The sequence below is a fragment of the Formica exsecta genome, unplaced genomic scaffold, assembly GCF_003651465.1.
Source record: "Formica exsecta isolate Colony F162 unplaced genomic scaffold, ASM365146v1 scaffold733, whole genome shotgun sequence".
NCBI classification, from domain to species: Eukaryota; Metazoa; Arthropoda; class Insecta; order Hymenoptera; family Formicidae; genus Formica; species Formica exsecta.
The window spans coordinates 537,721-563,746 of NW_021853499.1; the positions used below are offsets into that span (position 1 = coordinate 537,721).

At 39.0% G+C, this 26,026-nt stretch overlaps 2 protein-coding genes across 3 annotated transcripts; one reads left to right on the forward strand and one right to left on the reverse strand.

Annotated features, from left to right (window-relative positions):
* Window positions 1–485: 485 nt before the first annotated feature.
* LOC115243769 (proclotting enzyme-like) lies at window positions 486–10,590 on the forward strand. Its single transcript, XM_029820983.1, has 9 exons — window positions 486–1,339; window positions 3,223–3,267; window positions 4,476–4,727; window positions 6,465–6,553; window positions 6,631–6,716; window positions 6,963–7,100; window positions 7,239–7,375; window positions 7,766–7,923; window positions 8,029–10,590. Exons 1-9 carry the CDS (start codon window positions 862–864, stop codon window positions 8,185–8,187), a joined length of 1,542 nt encoding a protein of 513 aa, XP_029676843.1. The 5' UTR covers window positions 486–861; the 3' UTR covers window positions 8,188–10,590.
* LOC115243768 (probable cation-transporting ATPase 13A3) lies at window positions 9,009–24,587 on the reverse strand. 2 transcript variants are annotated; one of them, XM_029820982.1, is made up of 11 exons: window positions 23,869–24,587; window positions 16,157–16,241; window positions 15,841–16,068; window positions 15,640–15,764; window positions 15,091–15,247; window positions 14,776–14,980; window positions 14,330–14,668; window positions 13,263–14,217; window positions 12,659–13,178; window positions 12,226–12,407; window positions 9,009–12,109 (listed from the first exon to the last, which is right to left on the reverse strand). In XM_029820982.1, the coding sequence occupies exons 1-11, from the start codon at window positions 23,972–23,974 to the stop codon at window positions 10,677–10,679; spliced, it is 4,335 nt and encodes a 1,444-aa protein (XP_029676842.1). In that variant the 5' UTR covers window positions 23,975–24,587; the 3' UTR covers window positions 9,009–10,676. The 2 variants fall into 2 exon arrangements, with proteins under 2 accessions (XP_029676842.1, XP_029676841.1); XM_029820981.1 differs by lacking the exon at window positions 23,869–24,587 and adding an exon at window positions 16,641–20,090.
* Between the last annotated feature and the right edge of the window lie 1,439 nt (window positions 24,588–26,026).

The window sequence follows — 26,026 nt, forward strand, 5'->3', positions numbered from 1 at the left end:
AATTTATTTTTATATCATTCTCATTGTTTCACGTACAAAAGCAACGCTCGCAGACGATTCATGCCAAAAGAAAGTTCTTCGAGCCGCCGCGAAACCGCTACCGATAATTGTCGGTACGAGTAACGTGGCATTCCTCGAACCAGAATCTTTTACGATTCCACCTGATTACGAGTCCGAACGAAGCATATTTCCTTTCGCTGAGAATCGGCCGTTTTAATAGCGCTCGCGATGATGATTAACGACTCGTGAAACTCCGACTGCGAAGAGAAAATCGGTCTGAATCGAGAGTACTAATATTATCTAAGATTTTCAAGAATATTGTCGCATGTGATAAGATCGCTTACAGGCGCGTCTCTCGCCTTACGCAAACATAAAATATGTAATGTAAAATAAACTTAAAATATATCTTTACTGTAAAAAATTTTCTAAAAATTCAGACATTTTTGTCTGAATTTTCAAACAAGTGTCTGGATATCTGAAATAAATTTCAGGCAATCTGTGTTAATCATCAGAGTCGTTTTCCTGAAAGTTCAAAAGAGTGTGTCTTAAAATTCAGACAGTGTGTCTGCAAAAAAGCTGCAGACATTTTGTCTGAGGTTTCAGTTTTTTTACAATGTTATTATATATATGTATACTCCGTCCAAAGAGAGAATGACCTCGATCCGGACGAAAACTCGTCCGTTTTGCGCAGGTCTCCACCCACAGAAGCCGTATCTACGTATACGGTATTGAATATCTCGCCATGTTCTGTCCACTTTGCTCGTTTATGCGCGGACCGAGGTCATTCTCTCTTTGGACGTAGTATATACACACAGGATTATTTCGTACAATTCTGATTTCTAATTTCTTCCCAGCAAAACGATGGGTGTATCGAGGCCGTGTCATTGGCTTCTCGCTGCGGTCGTCCTGAGTCTCTTCTCGAGCTTGATGGTGAGCGAGACGCGGCAGCTCGCGAACTTGGATTCCCCGGCCATCGGCGTGCTAAGAGACGAGACGAATCGCACTAGGGGGTTGGCGGCGATTCGCCGGCGAAGATATGTGCGATTTCCTACGGGATCCGCTGCTTACCTCGCCGACGTGGGTGGCGGTCCACCTGCGTCGCAAGGCAGGAATCTCGGGCCGATCGCGCGTTTCGTCCCCCAGTTACCCGGTACGTGGAGGCAGCACAAGTCCCTCTGGAGGAGCCCCGTAATCGCCGATTACAACAGGCCGGTGATGTCCCATCGGACACCGCGATTGATATTCCGCGACAACGACTTCCTGCCGCCGATCGGAGGCGGCGGAGCCTCTTTCTTCCAGCAGTCTAATCAGTTGCCGGAATTCGAGGATGACGTCAGAGGTAAGAGCCTTTTCTTTTTCCTCGTTTTAATTATGTGCGATTGTATACGCGTTCTTCAATCGTTTTCGTTTCTATTGCGTTTGAAATTCAAATTTAATATTTTGTGTTCAAACTGACTCATAATTAGATCCTCTTATTATTTTTATTTCTCATGTTGCAATTTTTAATATGCATTGTTGCACTAAAAGCTGAAGATTATTTTCTTGGCGAATTATAAAATTATAATCTCACAATTTCTCTAATATTTAAACGATCCAGAGCCATCATCAAATACACATTTTCTTGCGGTATATTAGAAACCTTGGACCGCACAGTTTAATAGAACGATATAGACTCGTGTTTACTGCTGCTCATTCCTCTTTGAAGTGTCTAATAAGCACTTTTCCCTTTTACTTTCTTCTCTTTGCCTTTGCGCGCTCGCGTAATCCCATCGTTTCTGTAAACCACTTTGTTGTGCAAATAGCGCTTTATCGACAATAATGCTTACAAAACATGCAAATGTAAATGACGCGTTATATGATATTCTCGAAATATTCCAATTGTAAACAAATCGATACGTACGAGTCAAATAACTCATGATTATATACCGTGAGATATCTATGTAATTCCTGCGCAGCAAACTGTAACGATCAATTTGTCTAAATGAAAAGGCAATAAGCAACCGTATTTAAGAAATGTTAAACAGTACTTAGTTTCTACGAGAATGCTATTAAGTAATTCTTATATTAAGATTCTTCGTTCCTTTTCAGTATTCAATTAATTAACAATTCAAAATAGAGATTAGTATATTTTAATTTTTCTATCGACAAATATTATATTAAATTTAACTAATTTTTCTATTTCTATTTTATATCGAAAATAGAGATTATTATATTATATGAGATTATTATATTATAATTTTTCTATCGACAGATATTATATTATAATTTTTCTATCTTTATTTTATATTGAAAATAGAGATTATTATGTTATGAGAGATTATTATAACATAATTTGGTAAAACCGCATAAAAGGTAACACACCTCCGATTTTATCGCCATTTGAATATGTTATAGGGGACAATTTTTAAACAGTTTTTTCCAATGAAAATATAACAAATTATACAGCATACATATACTTTAATGTCAAATTTCAATTTATTGTATCTTTTAAACCAATGTCGTCCCCCACTTATTTCTTGCAGGGAATTACTCAGAAGTTTTTGCGCAAGAAATAAGTGGAGGACGGTATTGGTTTAGAAGTGCTGTATAATTTGTTATATTTTCATTGAAAAAAACTGTTTAAAAATTGTTTATGACATTTACGGGACGGAGCCCCTCCTCCACCCACGCGTTCAATAAATAATATTTTTCAAGACAAGACTCACAAATTCGTGTAGTCACATGTTGAAAGCTGTCAACGAACTGCGAAAAATAGGTGAAATACATTATTGATAAAATATCCAGGACTGTGTATCTATCCCGTAAATGTAAACAAACACTTTTTCCACGTCTGCTCTACAACAAATACAACGTATACAAACTTCACTTTTCCTAATATTACTTTATAATTACTTTATAATACCTGAGAAAAAGCATTAAAACCGTGAAACTTTAATTTGTTCTATCTCCTAAACCAATGCCGTCCCCCACTTATTTCTTGCGGAGAATTACTCAGAAGGACCTCCTCTATAACATATTTAAGTGGCGATAAAATCGGAGGTGTGTTACCTTTTATACAGTTTTACCTATAATTTTTCTATCTCTATTTTATATCGAAAATGGAAAGAGAGAGATTATTATGTTATAATTTTTTTTATTGACATTATACAGTAAATTATTTTTTTCTCTTCGACTTGACGATAGGCGTCATCTTTCCAGAAAAACATCTCGTCTTTATTTCAGATCACCGAAAGCAGACAGCGGAGGATTATCCCAGATTGGAAACAGGTACGTGCAATTCGCGGCCGCACGCGCAGAATCAGGGAATCGATAGTCAGCCTTAACGACGTCGTTTGACAGGGAACTTTCGATTTTTTTTCAAGTTCGCGATCTTGGCTTGATTCTCTTCAATCGCCTCTTACATATTCATAAAAATCACGCAATTCCCAATGGTGCGCGAAACTTATTTCCACTGTAGTCTGCAACTTCCGTCGTGGTTTGAGGCACGGCAATCATTACAACATCTTTTTCGCGGGATGTTAAATTGACGTTATGCTGGGTTGGTACAGAGGGACCCTTTTACAATTGCTCAAACGCCTTTCTATAGAGAGAGCCTCGTTTCAATATCGTCGGAAAAAATTTTGGTCAGATCTAAAACGAGATATAATTATTTACTTATAATCATTTCACTTTGTGATAATCTTAATTACACAGATTATAAATATCATTAAATCCATTGTCAAAATTATTTACGGAAGATACAGATTTATCTCATTAGTATATAAATATCTTTAACTTTGTAAATTAGTATCGCTCCGCTCAAGATTTAAGGAATAAATTGTATTCAATTTAAAAATATTTTTATTTATAAGCAATTTTTCAAACAATGGAAATTTTAATATTTTTTTTTGTTATACTGCGATTACGTTAGTTTTAAGCCGACCCTGATCTTTTCGACCGTTTTGTATTTCGAAGTTAGACTTGGAGTAACTGGCAGATTAAGAGTGGCGGCTTCGCGTTTCCTTCGATTATTAATTATAATGATTGAGCATCAACAATCGGAGCATCGAAAGATTTATAGAAAAGATTTGTATTTTTTAAGAAAAAACGCAATTCTTTGCGTACAAATTAACAATCAAAGATGTATCAGGATCATATGTTTCATTTGACATATATGTAATAACATGTGATAGTTACAAATGTCTTTAAACGATTGACATTAATACTTGCAACACTTAATAATTAATATCTTGATTGAGAAGAGTTGCATTGAAGATTCGCATTCTGTGACGAGAGCGTTCCTGATTTCAGTCATCAAATAGTCATGCAGATCGCTACTTAGATTAGTAACCACGATGACGTACTCGTTCAGATTTCTTCCTCTTCGGACCGGAAGCGCGACCGCGTCACATCGCTCTAAGTTTGACAGTCGCGCGGAACAATTACGTAACTTGACAGTCGCGAGAGACGAAGAGTTTGCATATTTTCCTCTGCAGAGACGCGCCAACAAAAAAGACCGCTGTGGAAAGGCGACGATACATTGTGCGCGGACGGACGGAGCTGCGAATTTTTTCTAATGTGCTGGATGACTGCTGGCCTATTGGACGGCAGCTGCGGCGGCATTATGTTCGCGTGTTGTCAGCGGAAAGACCCTAAAGCTCTCACTGATTATAACCTGATCGATTCACCTAGAGATCAATCTCGGCCGCTTCCGCTGGATTTGTACACGGAGACCGACAGCGACGATCGTAAGTCCTTCCTTCGAAAAAGCATGCCCTCCATGCACTGGCACCACGCACTTGCAAGCATGAGTTCTTCTTCCCCTGTCTCTTCATTTTTCTTTCTTCTTTTCGTGCTCCTGTTCTCTCTTTGTCACTTGTTCTTCTTCTCAAGTGCTCAACTATTTCGCAATTCCGCGCACTCGCATGTACTCCGAGCATGTCACTTCCTTCCTCAAAACCCAGTTTCATCCCAAAAAATTGCGTAGTTTTCTCGCCGGATGTCTTCCACATTTGTTATTCTAAAATATCCTTTCATCTTTCTTCAAATTTCATATTTCTTTCTTCTTTGAAACATATATGTATATATTTTATGTTTCTTTATTTTTCTTAATTTATGAGGATATTCTTGCCGGATATCTTCCACACATTTCTTCTTTCTTCAAGTTTCATATTTCTTTCTTCTTTGAAACATATATGTATATATTTTATGTTTCTTTATTTTTCTTAATTTACAAGGATATATATTTCACAAGCATGTCAAATAAATTTGCATAAATTTCTATCTTCCTATGCATGCTAATCCGGAGATAATTTTTTATATGATATTGTTATGTTATATTTTTGCACAATATCCGTTGAAATTCCCATAAACGCATGTTAACAGGTACAAACGCCAGTTTCCTCGATCTCGATCCTTTTGTATTTTTCACCGCAACGGTGAAAACAGCCAAATAAGATGTTCTTTTAAAGACGAAGGAGTATAATTTTTGACAAACTATGAATAGAGAATATCTACAAGAGTAGAAATTATAAGTTTTAGCTAAAGGGCTGGTATAGATAGAAATTGCGACAGCCGCACATATGTATTAAACACTGTAACAATTGTCCTTGTCAGTGGATTAATTTTCTTGATAAATTCCACTTGACATTTTGTAAAACCTTGGCGATCTGCATTCCCGGTTTTTTTCTCATGACCGATGGCGCTTCGTTGCGACAACTCCGTTTTTTGCACGCGAATGCTTTTATAAGGCGATGCACTAATAAACGCATGGATTTGCCAGCGACTAACTAAGAGACGAACTATTGTTTTCATTAATGCGTTAAATATTAATTGATGCTTCTTCCCTTCTCGAAATTCTTTAATCAGCTGCTTCGGCTAATATGTATATAAATAATTGCGAATAATTTCTTTGATCAAACGATATTCGAGAAAGTGGATGATCGAGTTACCATTGAAATTATTGCGATTGAAGCACAGAAGCTGTGGTCCAACACATTGTAATCGGACAGAAGAGGCGCTATAAAATACAAGTCGTTACATTACTCCAAGTCCAATTTCGGTGATACGAAAAACGGGAAAGAAAAACATTTTTATCGCTGTCGATTACTTCATATTTTCAATTTCACGGCGCAACTCGGCTCTAGAAGCGTTGATTGCAATATTGTAATCACAGATTACGGCATAGTTGGAATTGCCAGACGTTCTACGTTTACACAGAATGATTCAGGATTTTTAGCCTTTTATATTTTGTGCAAAAGATATCTAGCTAGCTTTGTCGCGCGACTATTATATAAGAGAATATTATTACGATTATACTAAATATTTCTACAGAAATTTGCGCTTAATTCCCATTTTTTCCAAGAGAAAAAATCTGGCAACTCTGGCATAACTCGTCGCGACAAATGATTAGACCTGACGGCGCTATGACTATAAAGGTGGCACCTCAATTACTCGCGATTCTCCAGGCAATTGCGTTTTTACAGGTTGCGGCATACCGGTAGTTTCGAAGCAGATCGCGCAGAGGAGGATCGTCGGTGGTGACGACGCCGGTTTCGGCAGTTTTCCGTGGCAGGTCAGACACGGCGATAACACGAAACTCTTGCTCGAATGCTTCGAGCTCGTCATTGAAATAGTTTCTTGCTTTGACAGGCTTACATACGGATCGGATCCAGCAGATGCGGCGGCACTCTGGTCAATCGGTTTCACGTTGTCACGGCCGGGCACTGCGTTGCAAAGTAAGTGAAAAATAATTTATATTATATATATATCAATTATTAAATTGATTAATTGCAATCGCATTCGTGGCTTTCCCCAGAATCTAAAGACAAAGTTTGTGAGTTGTTAATAAAATTTCAAACATTAAATTTGATATTTAAGCTTTTATTAATATTCGAGATAATACCAACAAAATTCTATATATTAATCAATGCTATAATAATAATAATATAGGAAATATTAAATAAATTCTTGAAATTCTTTAGAGCATCGGCTAGGCAAGTTCAAGTAACTCTCGGCGATTACGTGGTCAATTCTGCAAGTGAGTCCCTTCCAGCTTATACTTTTGGGGTTCGAGAGATTAGAGTGCATCCTTACTTCAAGTTTACGCCGCAGGCGGACAGGTGTGTGTTTATGATATTGTTAATTTATTAGAAACACACTAGAGGGATGTGTGTATACTTTGAATGTTTAAATGTTTGTATAGAATAAATTTTATCGACTACCCCCGCTCACATCTTCTATATTCGATTATTTATCAGATTCGATGTGGCGGTGCTTCGATTGGACCGACCGGTTCATTATATGCCTCATATAGCGCCTATATGTTTACCAGAGAAAAATGAAGATTTCTTGGGACAATATGGCTGGGCTGCTGGATGGGGCGCGTTGCAAGCAGGTAGCGTATTATTTACAAAGAAAAATTGAATTTTCTGTATATCCATCTGGCAATATAATTTTAAAATCGTGCATTTTTCTTTTCCGTTGTACAGAAAAAAATTAGAATCTTTTTAATCCACTTATTGGATTAAAAAAAAAAAAAATATTACATTACATATCTTTAAGTGAATAATATCATCTGGCAATATAATTTTAAAATCGTGTATTTTTCTTTTCCGTCGTACAGAAAAAAATTAGAATCTTTTTAATCCACTTATTGGATTTAAAAAAAAAAAAAATATTACATTACATATCTTTAAGTGAATAATAATTCATTATAATAATTAAAGTTTTATTAATTAGTTATTATCCTCGTTGGCTGTTTATTTTCACGAATTACCTCGTTTAGGTTCCAGACTGCGACCCAAGACGCTGCAGGCAGTAGACGTGCCCGTGATCGATAATCGCCTCTGCGAGCGATGGCATCGATCCAATGGCATCAACGTCGTCATTTATGACGAGATGATGTGCGCCGGTTATCGCGGCGGCGGCAAGGACTCGTGTCAGGTAAAGCGGTTTCGTCATCGTGGGCGCGTATTGTTTGAACGATGAATCGCCGTCTCCCGTTATTTCGTTCATCATCCCATGAGCGCGACGCCTTTTAACTTTCAGGGCGACAGCGGCGGCCCATTGATGTTGGAGAAAACCGGTCGGTGGTATCTCATCGGAATCGTCTCCGCCGGTTACTCCTGCGCGCAGCCGGGTCAACCGGGGATCTATCATCGCGTGGCCAAGACCGTCGACTGGATCACGTACGTCATAAACTCGTAGCGCGTCCCGCTGATCCCGGAAGAATTATCCTCAGGAGAGTCCTGAGAATACCTTAGCTGGAACCGCGGACTTTGCATGACACAAGGTTCGAGTGTTCTTCTCTGCCGAGAGGAGGATCGATCGCGCTTGAAAAACCGCGATGCGACGCAAAGACGGAGGCGTTTAACGAGATGATAATTTAAACGACTTGTTTTGAAAAGAAGTATATGCCTAATGGAATTATAGCCATTTTATTTTACAAGGATGTAAAAGTTATTTAAATAAAATCTAACGTCGCAGAGTTTAAGAAGGGAGTCGCGGACGCGAATTTCTAATATAGTTCCAAAAAAACGCGAATAGAGTCGACATTTTTTGTCAAACGTAATACGCGATTTTATATATAAGTATCTCTATTGACACAAGCGGGTGGCGCAAGTGTGTTGTAATTTTATCGATGTGAATGCATTGTAAATTAAGCGTGTGTATGATATACGTATGAATTTGCGCTTAATAAATACTCTGTTTTCGACTTTCATTATTGATCGATTGATTATTTTTCTCTTCCAATCCATACCATAGCATTATAATTGCATTTCATCTCTTCAATCAATTTTAATATACTTTAACGCACTTATCGCGTATATTAATTACATAATATTTCAACGTGATAACGTTGTAAATTTATTACTTTGATTATATTAATAACCAAAGTATTATAATAGATTTGATTGACGATGTTACCGTTACAATTAAAATTTTAATATTATCGATTTATATTATGTAACGAGAAAAGAGTAACAATTAGAAAGAGAAAGAGAGAGCGAAATAAGAGTAAACAGTATTTACATTAAAAACATATTTCATTTGACAACCGCTACTTTTTCAACACAAACTAACAGCGTTGCGAATAAATCAACGCGATTAAGTATCTATGTTTCCGTTGCACACGCATTTTTCATAAGTACACATTTACTTTGACATAGTTATTTAACAATACGTATCGGCTCCGATAATCTATCTAGCTTATCGTTATCGCTTTGGCCTATTTTAACATCGCAAAGTATTCAAGAGATAATTCTATCATTAAATCTAATACGTAATACGCATTCTCTGGCAGCCTCTGATCCCTTTGCATCATTTACATATCGCTTCTAATTAAATTAAATAATAAAATTTAAATAATAAATAATTTAAATAATAAAATTTCTCATTGTGAAATGATTTTTGAAATGAATGTTTAAATAGAGCAACAATGAATCAATTTCTATCGTAATTCGCGATCATCATTCGCGATCATAATTGCCTGCCAAATCTCATCGTTCCGTAAAATGCAAAAGATGTGTGTACACGCGCTAAATAAATAATTATTAACCACGCTGCTTTATAAATACGAATAAATACGAATAAAAATTTCAGGGATACGAAATGCATTGAGAAACATGTGAAGATGCTTGGGGAGAAAGCGACTCCAGGTAGTTAATGCTAATTTTCGTCCTAGCTAAACACAATATAAAGGATTAAGTCGCGAGTTTGCTTAAGTATTCGTTCGACTTGCGAGTGAAAGTAAAAGACATCATCACTCCGAGAGTTGCATTCGAAATTCTCGCTCTGTTTTAAAACTCTATGGTAAACATTGTTGTAATCGTGTCCTTGAAATATAAATAGCTGCGCTCCGTTACGAGGAATCTCCCTTGTGCGGAACCAATATATAATTTCTCTCGCTACAAAATTTTCTTCTAATTGTATGATAAATAATAATAATACTTTCTCGAGAGTTTGCATCGCTCTCTCTCGAATACTAATGAAGGGGAGGACGAGGACAAAGGAGAGCTGGGTCAAAAGGGACCCTGATTCGAGTCGATAAATATAAATAAGCCGAAGTTAGAATATTTTGGAAGTTATAAAATGCTTATATATATATATAAATATATAAATTACATATTAAATATATTAATTATTTCTAAAAAAAGACAGTGTTCTATAGAGGAAAGAGAATAAAGAGATGAATCCAAATTAATTATCTAGAGATCGTCAGTAATGAGCAAAGAGCTTTAATGCTATTCTAACGTTCGGCTTATTCGTATCACTCATGTAGCTTAAGTAAACGTCGTTAGTTATCCCAAATCGTGGATACACCGCGACAGACTAAATGCATCAATTCAAGATTCGCCTGATCAACGACGGAGATCGAGCCAAACGCCGTTCGTTCCTCACGAATAGAACATGTTCTGGATATCACGAGCACCGGATAGAAAGAGATCGTAACGGGGATGTAGATTGCAATACTATCCGGTATCCAAAGCTCAGAAAAGTTGCTGCTGGATCAGACTTTTCAAATTATGATTTTTTTCAACCATAATTATCAAGCTGCGACACCCTAAATACGCCAATCGGCGATGGAGATTGCGCTATATACCGCGAGAATATATATGTCTCAAAATAATACTTTGCATTAGCCGCTTTATTGGTACTCAACTACCTCTTGAACGGTCTTTCGAATGCCTCGGTCCTCAGGACGGCAGGATATCCAACTCGAGCACGCTTTGAGTGTTATGCGACACTCGATCGTCGCTCTGATGAACCAGGACGTCCTTGAAATCTCTCAGCTTCTGTGGCTGAAGGGTCGTGTTGGGGTTTCTGGGAAGCGTGGCGATGGGGTTGGTGTTGTGATTCATGTAGGGCTTCTCGTAACGATTGATGCCGTTCTCCGATTCCGAGTTGTGCCGTCGTTTTGCAGTGGATTCCGCGTTTAATTGCCTTGGCGACGAGTCCTTGTCCTCGAAGCACGGTACCGTCTGCATCGACACCGTGTTCCGACAATCGTCGAAGAGGGATCGTGGATTGAGAGTGACCTCGCGAGCAGAGCCAAAATGCTTGAAGCTGGCGCAGATGGGCGGCGAGCTGTTCATAAAGCTGGTATCGGCGGGAAGGCACGGCTCGGTGATCTTTTTCTCGATCTTGATCTCGGTGACGTTCTGCCGGATCAGTACATTCGGTGCGGCTTCCGGTAGAGGTTCCTGGGAGATCGGCGGCCACTTGACGTCGCGCGCCATATCGCGCTCGATCGCCAGGAACTTTCGCCGTGATTTATCTACGTCGTGCCAACGGTAGCGCAGCTTGCCGAACACAAGGTACTCCACGAAGAGATACTCGACTAATATCGCGATCACAAAATTCACCGCGCCGTAACCGACCAGAATGAAGCGGAATCTCAGATCGTCAGGCAGCACGAGCTCGAATATATTAATCAACCACGTGAAGGGACATACTGCAAGATAGATGGAGAAGAGACTTAGGAAAACAAAGGAAGTGAGTAGACCATAGTTGGTGAAGAGCGACTTCCTGTACGGCGGTCCTTTGGAGAATGCCACGGCCAGAATGATGTACTGCATGGAACTGACGATGAAGATCGTATAATTCTCTAAACAGCCTACATCATCCTTGTCCTCGCTTGCGGTCACGTTGAATGGCATGAACCATGGCATCTGTTGTAGATGCCAGAAGCTCGTGTATTGAAAAATCGCGACGATCAAAAGTTGGGTGATGAGACTGAGTACCGGTGACGTGCTGATGAGGCTGTTAAGCGGCGCCATTTTTACCAGCGGGCCCTCGTAGGCCTCGGTGCGGCCGAAGAAGAAAGCGAATAATGAGATGATAAAGAGGTCGATGTACAAGAACTCGAAATCGGTTAGGTTGGACTCGATGCTATAGAGGAGCATCACCGAGATGAACTGCGTGAGCGAGTAGGCAGCCATGTACTTAAAGATGCCAAAGGATGTCACTAGTGCGGCGCGACCTTCGCGTATCACCGTCAGAACGCAAGAAATGTTGGTCTCGCGGCTGGTAAAGGGCGAGGCGACGGAAGATTCCGTATCCGACAGAGAGAGTCCAGTATGTGCCGCTTTTAACGCACCGCAATCATTAGCTCCGTCCCCAACCATGGCTGTAGAAAGATAAAAAATTTTCTGTCAGATCGATTAAGCATGATTGATCGCATTTATTTATCATTTTATTAAAGATATATTGTATTTTAAAACAATGTTGCATGTTTACACTTACCAACATAGTAGCCTAAGGATTGTAATTCCTGAACCAGTTGTTGTTTCTGGTCGGGCGACATTCTCGCAAATATGGCACCACGTGTGACTACTTTGGGTATCAGTTCCGGATAGTACTGCCTTATCAAAGCCCACGTTTTCCCCGTCAACGCAAACACGTACTTGTTCTTAGAATATTGTATTCTGCAATTATCAGATATATATTTATATATAAAAAATGTGTAAAATAATGATATACATATATGTATTGTATATATAATATACATATTTTAATATATAATATATATGTATATTTTTTAATTCAAAGAAATTAATACGGTCCTCATGTAAAATGCAGTTTTATATTTTTTGTATATTTTTGTGTGTCTATGCAAAATAGATTATCTTTTTATTCTAATAACACTAATCGCGATCTAGAAAAGAGAGATACTCACTCGTCCGAGAGATAATTTATATCGTTCTCCAGCTTAGTGTTGCCGAAAGAGCCACTTTCGACGGTTTCTAAGCTAACCACGCTGTTCAAATCAGTCATTTCGCTAAGATCAGCCTGGCCGTTCGGCGAAATAGGCGGCGGTTGACTATCGCTCTTCGTGAAGTAAATTAGCGGCTTCAGCAGATTCTGCTGAACTGTCGAGACAGCAATCACCGGCGTGTTCGGTTTCACCATATCGCAATCTCTGGCTACTGAGAGAGCGGTCAATATATTGTCGCCCGTCACCATTACCGTTTTGATACAAGCAGTATTCAACTCGGCAATCACCGGCGAGGTCTCCGGTTTTAATCGGTTCTCCATAATTATAAGCGCCAGGAAGGTCAAATCGATCTCGGCGGCCTCGCGATTTATACGTTGCACCTTGGCGTACGGAAGACGGTTCAGAGACTTGTGTGCGATGGCAATCACTCGATAACCTTCGGATGTGTACTCTTGCAAAACGGCCGAAAAATCCGGAGGAACTGTAAAAAAAAAGAACGAAGAAAGATGTTATTTATCGCACGATTAAAACACATAAAATAAAAAATGTAATCATAAAGACTCACTAGATTCTGCTCTCGAGAGACTATGAATCATCTCCGGACTGCCTTTGCAATAAAGATCGTAATGATTAGCGCCCAGTGTCCTGGTGATTACGCTCATCCTCTGAAGACTCGATGTGAAGGGAAACTGCCGAACGATGCCCACCTCCAATCCCTGCTCGGCAAGTTCCGTCGTCGAATCACCGAATCCAGCGTCGTGAACATTGTTGAGAGATATAGCGTCGACCACATCGGAAGACACGGAGTTTTGTCGGCTGAGTCTACCGCCCAAATCACTGGGCAATCTTTTGAGAAGCTTGGAGTTCTTCGCCGGCTTGACGATCGTCGGAAAGAGCATGGAGAACTTGGATGTGTCGGATACATCGGGCTCCTCCAGCGTCCATCCGGTGGATTCGAACATTTTTAGATCGAGCGGGTCTCCTACCAGCTGATTATCGATTATGGTGATCCCGTGGCACGTAACCATCCCGATAAGAACCTCGGATAGCGGCAGACTAGCAATATCCTTGATTGGCAACTGGAACTTTCTGTCCGAAACCGTCACCAAGCCCCACATATCCAGACCGTCCTCGGTCAGCGTTCCAGTTTTGTCGAAGCAAATGCAATCGATGGAACCGGACACGTTGATCGTTCTTGGACTCGTGCAGTATATCTTTTTACTTTCCAATCTACGTTGCGCCACGAGACGTCCGACTGTCATGGCAGCTGGCAACGCCGGCGGCACCACGATAGTGATGAGATCCAACGCTTCCAGAGCGATGTGGCTGCTATGAACGCCTCTCATAGCTTTTGTTACAATAGTATAAACGACGCCGAAACTAGCTATGCACGCCAACAGTACCACAAACTTGTACGAGTCCTGCTCGAACTTGAAATCTACGGGTGGAGGATACATGATGGACCGCACCAGGCCGCCCTTACTAGTGTTGAAACCTGTTCTGATAACCACCGCCAACACCTAACGCCACAAAACACACGCAATGTTTGCGTTTAAATAATTATATAAATTTATACAAATAAGAAAAAAAGAATACTTTTAAGTTAACTTAAATGCCAAAAAGCTAACATACTTTTTCGCTGCCATAATATCTTGTCTGAATAATTCTGGTTCCGCAGAAGAGTGTATGCCTAGCGTGTTCTTTGGTATCGTATATCACATCGTTGGAGGAAGGAACTGGTGTCTTCGTGACGGGCACGGATTCTCCTGTCAACATGGACTCGTTGAGAATACAGTTGCCTGTCAGCAAGACGGCATCGCACGGCATCAGGCATCCGTGAGAGGGGATGACCAGAAGGTCACCGGGCACTAAACGTTCGGCCGGCACTGCCGCCGTTTGGCCGGTCGTGCGATCACGCATGACGGTAGCGACATCGGACGAATGCACCGTCGAACGTAAACTTTGCTGATTCTGAGAAAAATGAGTGAATTCGATTACTGTCATCGCGATTAGAGATTGAGGCCTGAAGACGTTAGCTTATAAAATGATGAGCAAGAAATTAAAGAACTATGATTCACCCGTCGTGTCTGGAAAACTGCCATTACGATGCCGGCGCTTGACATCGCGAGAATGACCATGGCGTAGTAATAATAGTCATCTGCGATCCACAGACAAAAGCTGAACAATTGGAAGGCGTAGAACGGATTAAGCACTTCAAGACAGAGTAGCGTGAATATGCTCTTCACGGGAATCACGATCTCGTTATTGCCATAGACATTACGCCTGTCGAAATAAATCGCCCAATTAATTGTGCTATTTATATGCAGAAGACTATAATTCGATCTGCGCATAATGACGCAATATTCTTGTTAAGAGACTGATTCGACTTTTACCTCATGTACTGTTCCTGAGAATCAAGACCTTGCGCTTGGTGTAACGTGGACGCCAGAACGTTGGTGTCGAGGCCGCGCAGTTTCAAAAATTCGGATCTGTCCGGATCCCAAACATAAGTCAACTTTTTGCAATTGAAGGTGGTAATGGATGGCACCTCTGAAAATATCTTTGTATTAATTATATTTGAAAGATGTGTCCGTTTTTTATAGTAGTTTCATCTTTCAAGTTAATTTAAAGTTTATGCTTAATATAATTAAATTTTTAAAAATGTAAGCTTTTTATTTTATATATAAATATAATTTTCAATAAATAAAAATCAATACATATATTTCAAGGAAAGATATAAATATAGAATAACACGTATATTGATAACAAGATTTTTTAAATAGCATCTACCCTATTTGTAAAGCAGACAAAATTATAAAAAATTTAATCCATATATTATATTTTAACAAATTTGCATAAATCTCTCTCTTGCATAAATCTCTTGCATAAATCTATCTCTTTCTCTTTCTCTTAAATTATTGACATACTGATTATTTACTTACGTTTAAACTGACCGCCACAAAGATGTATGGACAACATGGGATAGGTTTCTTTCTCTTCCTTGATTGTAATTGTACTGCCGTCCCATGCTTCATCGATCAGAGATTCTTCATTGAAAGATTTATTTCTGTGGAACAAAATAACATTTGTTAGCATCGCGATTTCGTTGATGTTGAATTTTAAATGTAAAGAATACTACTGACATAACTTCCCGAGCGGTCAAGATTCTCAATTTCTTCACGTAATAACTCGTGTGTTTCCCTTGAAATCTTTCAATCAACAAAACAGTTTCCGCCTCCTCTAGGGAGCATTTGGAATGAGTGACCTGGAGCATCAGATGCGGCACCCAATGAAAAACCAGCCTCAAAAGGCCTCCGGTGATGATAATCAGGAACCAGATAATAATGGTCCATACGCGACTCCGTCTGTAGCTGATAATGAGGGGAGATTAAGAGGGTTATGCGCTTGATGAAGGAGATTTCACCTACAATTATGTGACGTAACGTGTGAACAGCTTACCCATAAATTTCCATCTGGTCTTCCTCGCCGGGATTGACGTAATCCACGCCATTTTTTAAATGTAGAGGACCGTTGGCCTTGGTACCTGAAATAACGCCAATAGCATTACAACGAGCTGCCATTCGCGCATCGATCGTTCACGTGTTCATCAATCGCAGATTTTATTAGGCTGATACTTTCTCCCCGCGTTTCGTAAGAATCGCTTTACTTATTATTAAAGTCACGGATAGTGGGCGCGTGCAAAACGCGACGTATTTTTTATGACAACGTCGCCGAGTGGCCTTTATAGTCTCAATCGTGTAAATTATGGAGAACGCGAGAGGACAAGGAAATTGTATAGTCATCGCCAAAGATAGTCGCGTGATAAAATAACGAGACTGAATGGGAGATAGCGTGTTTACTTCATTTATAGCTGTATCAACGATACCGCGAAACGTGACTGTCGATTGTGTGAACAAGTTGTCTTTCCTTTCTTGTTTCTTACCCTCCAATAATTCCGTCTTTTGCTCATGCTGCTCACGCTCGTTCGCAATAGTCGCGTTGCGACCACCAAAGACGCTGTAAGCATTTCTGGCAAAGCTCAGGTTTAGCTTGCTCGGCGTGGGCGGCATACTCGCGATTGAGAAAATTGCGAATCAATCGTAACGTGATAAGAAGAAAATCAAACACTCGAAGAGAAGAAATTTCCTTTACGTTGCTCTTGCACGTCTCTTTCTCTCTTTTTTTCCTCGTCCTTGACTGATGAGAATTATTAATAGTGCAAGGAGTTTACGGACTTCCCTCGACCTTCTTCCCACGCTACCTGCTATCTTCACTACTACATATTATTTTAAGCGGTAGCCTTAATGCCTAAAGAATTATTGTCTATGTGACCAACTCGTCGAGGTTGCTTCGAATCGCTGGATACGCGATAGAGTTTCGTCACTTCTACGTGACCGAGAGTTCAGCCGGGACGTAGAGACACGAAGGGGAAGAAGAAGAGGGAGAGTGGGGTTGCCGAAGACGATCGGTGTGTCGCACGGTGTGTCGACGAGATGCGATGAGAATCGCTCAAACGGTTTGTGCTCTTGGGGATGTTAACCCCGTCTGCTACCGACACCGATTGCCCGCCATTTCGGGGTCCCTCTTCAAGGTTCTCGCGACGGGTCTCGGTGGCGCGTTCTCCGGCATCTGGCCGGCATCGAGCTGACACAAGCGACGCGACGACGACGACGACGACGTAGGTGTTACCCTACGGATCTCGAGGGCGATTACGATCGTCGGAGGAGCGACAGGTGAAGGAGGATGCTGATGAGCGAGTGACGGTAGCTGGTGCTATCGCTTCAGACCTGCCCTCGGCTTTCTAGATTCGTGTCAGTCGCCGGGATCGGTGAGCTTCCGCCAGCCGATTCGTGGCGTGATCGTCGCCCGTTCACCTTCGCTCATGCCGCGTTTCAGAAACACCAGGTCTGAATCCGCACCCCCGCCTGCGGAGCCGCCACGTAGCAGCCGCGGCTGCTGCGGTGCTAAAGCTAGATCGCGGTAACGGCACACCGTCACTCTCCTCTTTGTCCCACCTTTGGACCCCGAGGACAACGACGATCCGGGATCCGTGCGACCGCACGCGGTCGCTAAGCTAGCTCCTGTCGCCTCTCTTGTGTGCTCGTGCCTCCCTTGTGCTGCTCCTTGGCGCGATCGCAAATACATTACGGGTTATAGAAGTATCCGGGGTTGCCGTCGGGATATCTCGATCGGCAGAAAGGTCAGTGGTTTTTTCACACGCGCACTGTGTGTCCGGCTTTTTCTTCTTGAAAAGCCCAAGAGTTAGTTCTTATCGTAGAGACAAAATTATTGAATACGATCGATCCGAACGAACGAATCGCGAGTTTCTCTCCCGATCTAATCGATCGATACGAGGAAGAAGTTACGCTACGTTACGGCAGAGAGTGCTCTCCGAGATTTCACGAATCTATTAATACGCTAACGATTATGTCAACGGCGACGTCTTAAAGATAAGCAACTTGCGTAGAAACGAGAAGCGAGAGATATTTCTCTATGCGGAAAACACCGACACAAATCTTACACTTATATGCGAACACACGATCGTCCTCGCGGAAAAAACGATGAACAATTTTCGCTTTGTTGCGCAATCCTTTCAGATGATCCGTTTAAACTCTTCACCCTCCTCGGGACTTCTAAGTACAGAGAACACGGTGCGATAGTTTGTGTCTAGCATCTTACTCATAGTGCCGGTACACGTTACCGCTGACGCGTGGTAGTATGACCCGGTTCCGATCACCCGCAAATTAGGAAACGGAAAAGAAAAAGCCACTCTCCTACGAGAAGTCACTTTGCGCGCCGATGTTTCCTCGACGTGGCGCTCATCCGTGGTGCGGTGTCACTGCCAGCAGGTCGAAATGCAATCGCCTCGCAGAATGCTCGTTTCCCAGAACCTGCCACGTTCTTCTACTATGAGCTGTGTGCAAATCCAATTCGCAATAACGTGCTCGCACTAAGATGGCGGCGTTGCGCAGTCGTTCCGGAATTCAGCTCCGAAAATGCTGATCTTCGGCCGAGCCGGCTGCGTGACGGATATCTTTGTCTAGACTTGGCCGAAGATGTCGCTCGGTTGATCGACGAACAATGGACCGAAGGATTCTACCGAAAGGAGATTTTTCACCGACAAACGCGCGAGTTGAGAAGCCCGGGTTTTAGCTGCTCCGATTTGCGGCCAGCCTCTGAACGCGAGTGAATCGAATATATCGCCTGGTACGACCGACCGAGAGGAAGACTTGCGCCCTGAGTCGTAGCGAACTCGGTCCCAGGAACGTGCCTAAATAGGGTGCCTTGCAAATATGCGAGATGAACGGAGTTCAACGCTCCGTCAGTTGCGACTAACTATTGACTCTTCTTCGCGTACTGCGTGCTTTATCGTGGACAACGCGGTGATTCATAATTTATTAAGAGCACTAGATAAGTTTTATCTAACGCTCGTATGTTTGTTTTTGTAAAATTAAACCCGCGCCGTCGAATTACGAGGGCTGAAACTGATGTTGTATATGAAATATGTCGTATCATCAATTGTGCAATATATTTTAATCATTCAACATTGCAGCATAGTTATCGTCTAACAAATATCGATTACAAGATATATAGCTTACATTTGACGTGTTTATCACAATTTTATCGCCCGATATGTCGTTCATCGTTTAAAACATATTTTTTCATGGTCAGTAAAATATTTATCGCGACATAAATTGCATGATACGTCACTCGGATGAAACGGCTCGATATGTTTTTTATTATTATTCCGTTATCTAATTAACTCTTAATTGGAATGGCAAGAGCATAGTACAATGGAAATTATTGCGATTGTCTTCGATTGATTCAAAATATTAATATTTATGTTTCCTTGAAAAAAGCACGTGTTACATTTCCTTTACGCGATTTTTGTCTACGTATAGCCGTACCTGGAGTTTCCCCTACCAGACAAGTTGCTCAACTTATAACGATGACGAGCGTCAAACATTCCCGTCGATGTCGACCATGACTCATTTTTTTGCGAGCGCCAGCGCAACCAAGTCATCATCCCCTCTAAGCGCAATTTTGTTCTAGAATTTGCTTTTTCTTCCATCATAATTCGGCTTCCGGTTGCAAAGTATATACTATCTTTTATATGTCCATATATCGCTCTTGGCCCTGACCATTATTGGCCGTCTTTCTCGATCCGACTTGGTCTCCTCGTCTTACACGGCATTGTTGTTTCCCCCGTGTCCCCCCGCACCCCACGAGATCGCATCCTCAAAATATCGAACGAGCAGACCCTCGTGGCTTATACCTCGTTCTAGCTAACTTATTACTATCTTGACAACACGTGCTCGAAATATCGTGCGTTTGAAAAGCTTCACTCTTTGGCCGAGCCGCTATAAGCTGTTTCGGAGTAACTCTTGCTGAAAGCGATTTAATAACGCGAGAATCTTGATTTAATAAAATCATTTTAATTGATAAGTTTTTTAATGTTTAGATTTTTATTTCTAATATTTTTATATTAGGAAATATTTGCATCTTTAACATTTACAAACATCTTAATGTCAAGCTGTCGATGAATTATTAATGCGACGTCGATCGTAAAAGTTGCAAATGAAAAATATTTAATAACTCTTTGCGCATCGTGGAACTGCTTTCGTTTGTAAGTGAATGGGTGTTTTCAGATAAACAGATAAGGTTGCGTGAGCATTTATATCCGCAGAAACTAAGATATTGCGAACTCTCGGCGCGATAAAAATCCTGCGCCGTATTTCATCGCTTATCTGTACGTAGGATCACCATTGTTGTTAATCACACTTTCGCGATAATTGGGGCATTCGAAATCCTCGATATAAACAATTAAGTGATAATCAGATAAACTAGCGGTCTTTATCGCGAAGCAATAAGATCGCTAGTTTATAAATCGCTGATAAAAATAAGCGAAAGCAAAAAAATATTTTCGAAAGAAAAGGTCTTAGAACGGCTTTATCTTTATCTAGAATTTAAAAAATAATCCGCGCGCCGCTTTAATTAAAATGTTAAATAGAATTAAAAGATTGTCATCGACGAAACAATGCCGAGACAACGTTAGCAATTGATTGAGCAATATTACTTTTGTCTAAACGATCTTGAACGATCCATAGGTCGAGGACAATGTCACCCGTTAAATTTGCCGTACAATTGAACAATTCGATAGGATTAAATATAAACGCGACGGTTATTTTAAAGCAATAAATTAATATATTAATAAATATATTAATAAATATATATATAAATATTTAGAAGATTTTGCGATAATCGCAAATACATACAATCTTTTTTTATCGATACGTGTGAAAATTAGATTTAAATTATCAGCAAACATTCACTATATTCTCGGTTGTCGTGTCATAATCAAGTCTGAAATGTCAAATAGAACCGCCGGTTATGTAATATCACAAGTGCTTTTGATGATTGATGTGTACACGTCGCACGCACGTATTTTGCGCAACTACAATCATTACTTTAATTGCATCTTTTTTTAGATTAAAGTCAAGAAAAATTAACGGAAGAGAGTAGACTCATTTATGTAATCTCTCTTTTTCTCTCTCTATCTCAAGTATTATCATTATGCAAACTACATTATAATTGATCTACCATACCTTGGAATGATTATGCGATAAGAATTTATGTTGTCTGCATTTTGTATGTCTTCACTAATGTAAGAACGAGTTTTGGAACTAAAATATTTGAGGAGACTTGCTTAATTTGATGATTAATATTCTTTTATGACATTTAGAGAGTTTATCTTCTTCCGAGATAATGAACTGCTGGCAAAGCTCATCAAATATTTGATGGCAACATGCTTATTCAAAAGAATTTTAAGTTTAACTTCTGCAATTTTTTGCAAAAATATGACTCCAATTAACTGTTAAGAATTATCAAATCTTTTCTTTCAAACTGTTAATTATTTTTTAAAGCTACTTTTGAGCACGGTTTGTTATTATTGTTTTAGATAAGCATTGTAGATAACAGTTTAAAAAAAAAAACAGAATATATAGGAAATTACAATTGACTGAAAGATTAGAGATGCATTGTTGTGTATGCATCTGTATGCTGAACACACACATACACACATACACAACACTTTGCTAACAAGACTGCTTTCTCTCTTTAATTTACATATCTGAGTCACTATTTCCGTCTTTATTACAGCATTATTTATATAGGACTCGATACTTGCCTAGTAGTTTAGTTTTAGTAGTTTATCGGGCATAACATGTAATGCGATAATCATGCGCCTTGAACATTTGCAAAGATAGTTGCGACACAAAATTATGTCACTTCATAAATAATTAAACATGTTAATCTTCATAAATAACGAGCGAAAGCGAGAATAAAATGAGATTAATTCTTGCAGATATCAAAATAATATTTTAGTATCTCATAAATATTTTAAAGCTATAAATTTTTTTTAAGGCCGAGAAATTTTGCTTGCAAAATTATAAATACTTACGAATATAAACATATAGAGCATACATTTTGTCGACATACACGATATCATCAAGTATCTAATTAGAAAAAATATCAAGTATTTAATTAGGATTAATATATTGGAGAATATTTTATTGAAAATATATTATATAAATATATTAATAAATATATTAATAAATTAATACTTTAATAAATATATATTAATACATTAATAAATATATATTAATATATTAATAAATAAATTAATATATTAATAAATATATTAATAAATATATATATAAATATTTAGAAGATTTTGCGATAATCGCAAATACATACAATCTTTTTTTATCGATACGTGTGAAAATTAGATTTAAATTATCAGCAAACATTCACTATATTCTCGGTTGTCGTGTCATAATCAAGTCTGAAATGTCAAATAGAACCGCCGGTTATGTAATATCACAAGTGCTTTTGATGATTGATGTGTACACGTCGCACGCACGTATTTTGCGCAACTACAATCATTACTTTAATTGCATCTTTTTTTAGATTAAAGTCAAGAAAAATTAACGGAAGAGAGTAGACTCATTTATGTAATCTCTCTTTTTCTCTCTCTATCTCAAGTATTATCATTATGCAAACTACATTATAATTGATCTACCATACCTTGGAATGATTATGCGATAAGAATTTATGTTGTCTGCATTTTGTATGTCTTCATTAATGTAAGAACGAGTTTTGGAACTAAAATATTTGAGGAGACTTGCTTAATTTGATGATTAATATTCTTTTATGACATTTAGAGAGTTTATCTTCTTCCGAGATAATGAACTGCTGGCAAAGCTCATCAAATATTTGATGGCAACATGCTTATTCAAAAGAATTTTAAGTTTAACTTCTGCAATTTTTTGCAAAAATATGACTCCAATTAACTGTTAAGAATTATCAAATCTTTTCTTTCAAACTGTTAATTATTTTTTAAAGCTACTTTTGAGCACGGTTTGTTATTATTGTTTTAGATAAGCATTGTAGATAACAGTTTAAAAAAAAAAACAGAATATATAGGAAATTACAATTGACTGAAAGATTAGAGATGCATTGTTGTGTATGCATCTGTATGCTGAACACACACATACACACATACACAACACTTTGCTAACAAGACTGCTTTCTCTCTTTAATTTACATATCTGAGTCACTATTTCCGTCTTTATTACAGCATTATTTATATAGGACTCGATACTTGCCTAGTAGTTTAGTTTTAGTAGTTTATCGGGCATAACATGTAATGCGATAATCATGCGCCTTGAACATTTGCAAAGATAGTTGCGACACAAAATTATGTCACTTCATAAATAATTAAACATGTTAATCTTCATAAATAACGAGCGAAAGCGAGAATAAAATGAGATTAATTCTTGCAGATATCAAAATAATATTTTAGTATCTCATAAATATTTTAAAGCTATAAATTTTTTTTAAGGCCGAGAAATTTTGCTTGCAAAATTATAAATATTCAGAAGTGTAATGATAAAAATGTTGAAACACACAAATAAAACAGAATAATTAGTCTTTCAAAGCGATAATTGCAATGCATTAAGGATTCCAGTCATGAAGCCGAAAGACCAATCACCGGACGTGGATCGATGAGCGAAGCGAACGAAACTGTTCAACAGGAATTACGAGACCAATCTTCGACGCTATAAATCATGCTTCAGTTTCACGCTCGAGTAAACGATCGCAAGTCTTACCCTTCGCCGATGTATCCATCTTGATGTCGTACGAAGATCGACGGCGGATTGATGCGTTTCCTCTCGTAGTCTTCGGCGATGATCTGTTTCTTTGCGAGACGGACATGCAATTCAGTCTTCAGGATCAAGTTGTAACTTTCACCGCGTACCGCGTTTGCGAAACTATTTATGGAATCTGGTGCAGCGGAGAAGGAAGCTTGAGATCGGGGGGAGGTAGCGATTAAAAAGGGAGCACTAATTTCTTTAAATCGCCGATCAAAGTTCAGACAACTCTATCTTGGTGTTCAAGAAACATACACTCTTATATTACTTCGTAATTCGAAACGTCAATGTCAAATAAAGTCTTTCTAATCTCGGAGTAGCAGAACGTAGCTTAGGAGTAATCGAAAACTATAGGATCCCCATGCATCACGTTGGGGCATCCTCAGAGCATCGAGGGGGGCGCGTGTCGCGACCGATCCCTCGCGCACGACGCGATCGCCCGATCGGGAAAGCGACGACGGTGCGACGACGACACGCCAGACGACACTGCGCGCCGATACATAGCACTCCGCCGATCCGTTCTCTTTCCACCAGACGACGTATGTGCCACCGCCACTGCCGGGCCGAAAGTCGCCTCCTTTCTTATCGTTCAGATACTCGCCCGTCAACCGATCTAGATCCGCCGAGACTCTCGATAACGCCGAGACGAAGAAGATCGTGATCGAAGGTCACGACTTTCATTCATCATGTGCACGATCATGTGTGTGATGACGGTTTATTTATGACAATAGTTTAAAAAAACTTATCTAAGATATTTAAAAAACATTTGTGATGTCAGTCTGGATTTATATCAAAATTGCGATTTTACCACTCTTGGATCATCAACGAACGTCATTAAATTGATTCTTATGAATATTATTTTTCTGTATAAATCTGTATAAATTGGATAATCCTATACACAGCTATATCCAAATATCCTTCTAGTATTTATCGAATTTACTAAAAAGACTCCAAGTACTAGTGCATTAGTGTTAATTGTAAGTTATAATGCGTTTATGCAAATGAAAAGATTCAAATAGAAAACATCTTGTAATCCATATGTCATTGAACGGAACACTCGCTTGGAAGCATTATTAGCTTATCTACACAAACAAACAAAATACCTTTACGTTAAATCACACCAGGGAAAACCCTTATAAGGAAACTATGGAGATCGACGAAGATTAGCTTTGAAAAGTACAATATTTTTTTTGGAAAACAAAGTAAATGCAAAGAATGAATAATGTCAAATGATGAAACTTCGAATTTTAGATATAATGTCGCATATGGTATAATTTATTAACAATGAATATAAAATTCCTGTAACGAAAAGAGAAAAAGAGAGAGGGAAAGAAGAATAAAGAATATTCTTAGAAATGTGGAAAAAACATTTACATTATATGGGAATCACCAAAGAGGCATAAGTGAAATAAGTAATACGTACCATCGACGATCTTTATTCTCTAGGAGAATAATACAATGCGTACGTCATAGTAGTTGACGTCATATCAAGACTGATATTCGGACTCGAGAGTATTATTCATACGTTCATCGGTCAAGATGTAGATCTCGACTGACGCTAAAGCGTCATTCTATGTGTCTAAAGTCGAGTTAAACACCCAATTGTGCTCTGCAACTCTTTAAATAATTAATTAATATAATAACAATTATATAATCGGTCAAGCTCGACTGACGCTAAAGCGTCATTCTATGTGTCTAAAGTCGAGTTAAACACCCAATTGTGCTCTGCAACTCTTTAAATAATTAAATAATTTAATAACAATTATATAAATATATATTAAAATTTTCTTCAATACGCCTCAATCCTTTCACATTTTATCTTATGCTCTTGCTATTTCTCTTTCTCATCCTCAGCGAATCCAATATAATTAATTTTGAAACATTGTATTCATATTTATTTTTAATTCGCATGTTAGTTTCTGGTATCATATAATATAAGCTTTCTTATATAAAATATAAAAGATATCTTTTGCAAAAATAATTTTATCATGATTCGCAATAAATATATCAACAATTAATATCTCATCCGATCCAATTATTGCTACGGAAATAAATACTTAAGAATCAAAATCAAATAGCGTACTCCAAATTGTTCGCTTATCAAAATACCTACACG

Coding starts and splice junctions, on each gene's coding strand:
- LOC115243769 (XM_029820983.1), top strand. CDS start 862: ATGGGTGTATCGAGGCCGTGTCATTGGCTTCTCGCTGCGGTCGTCCTG. Junction 1,340..3,222: donor ATTCGAGGATGACGTCAGAG/GTAAGAGCCTTT, acceptor TCTTTATTTCAG/ATCACCGAAAGCAGACAGCG. Junction 7,924..8,028: donor GCGGCAAGGACTCGTGTCAG/GTAAAGCGGTTT, acceptor TTTAACTTTCAG/GGCGACAGCGGCGGCCCATT.
- LOC115243768 (XM_029820981.1), bottom strand. CDS start 16,767: ATGCCGCCCACGCCGAGCAAGCTAAACCTGAGCTTTGCCAGAAATGCT. Junction 16,242..16,640: donor AAAGACGGAATTATTGGAGG/GTAAGAAACAAG, acceptor GCGTTATTTCAG/GTACCAAGGCCAACGGTCCT. Junction 14,981..15,090: donor TCTCAGGAACAGTACATGAG/GTAAAAGTCGAA, acceptor TTATTTCGACAG/GCGTAATGTCTATGGCAATA.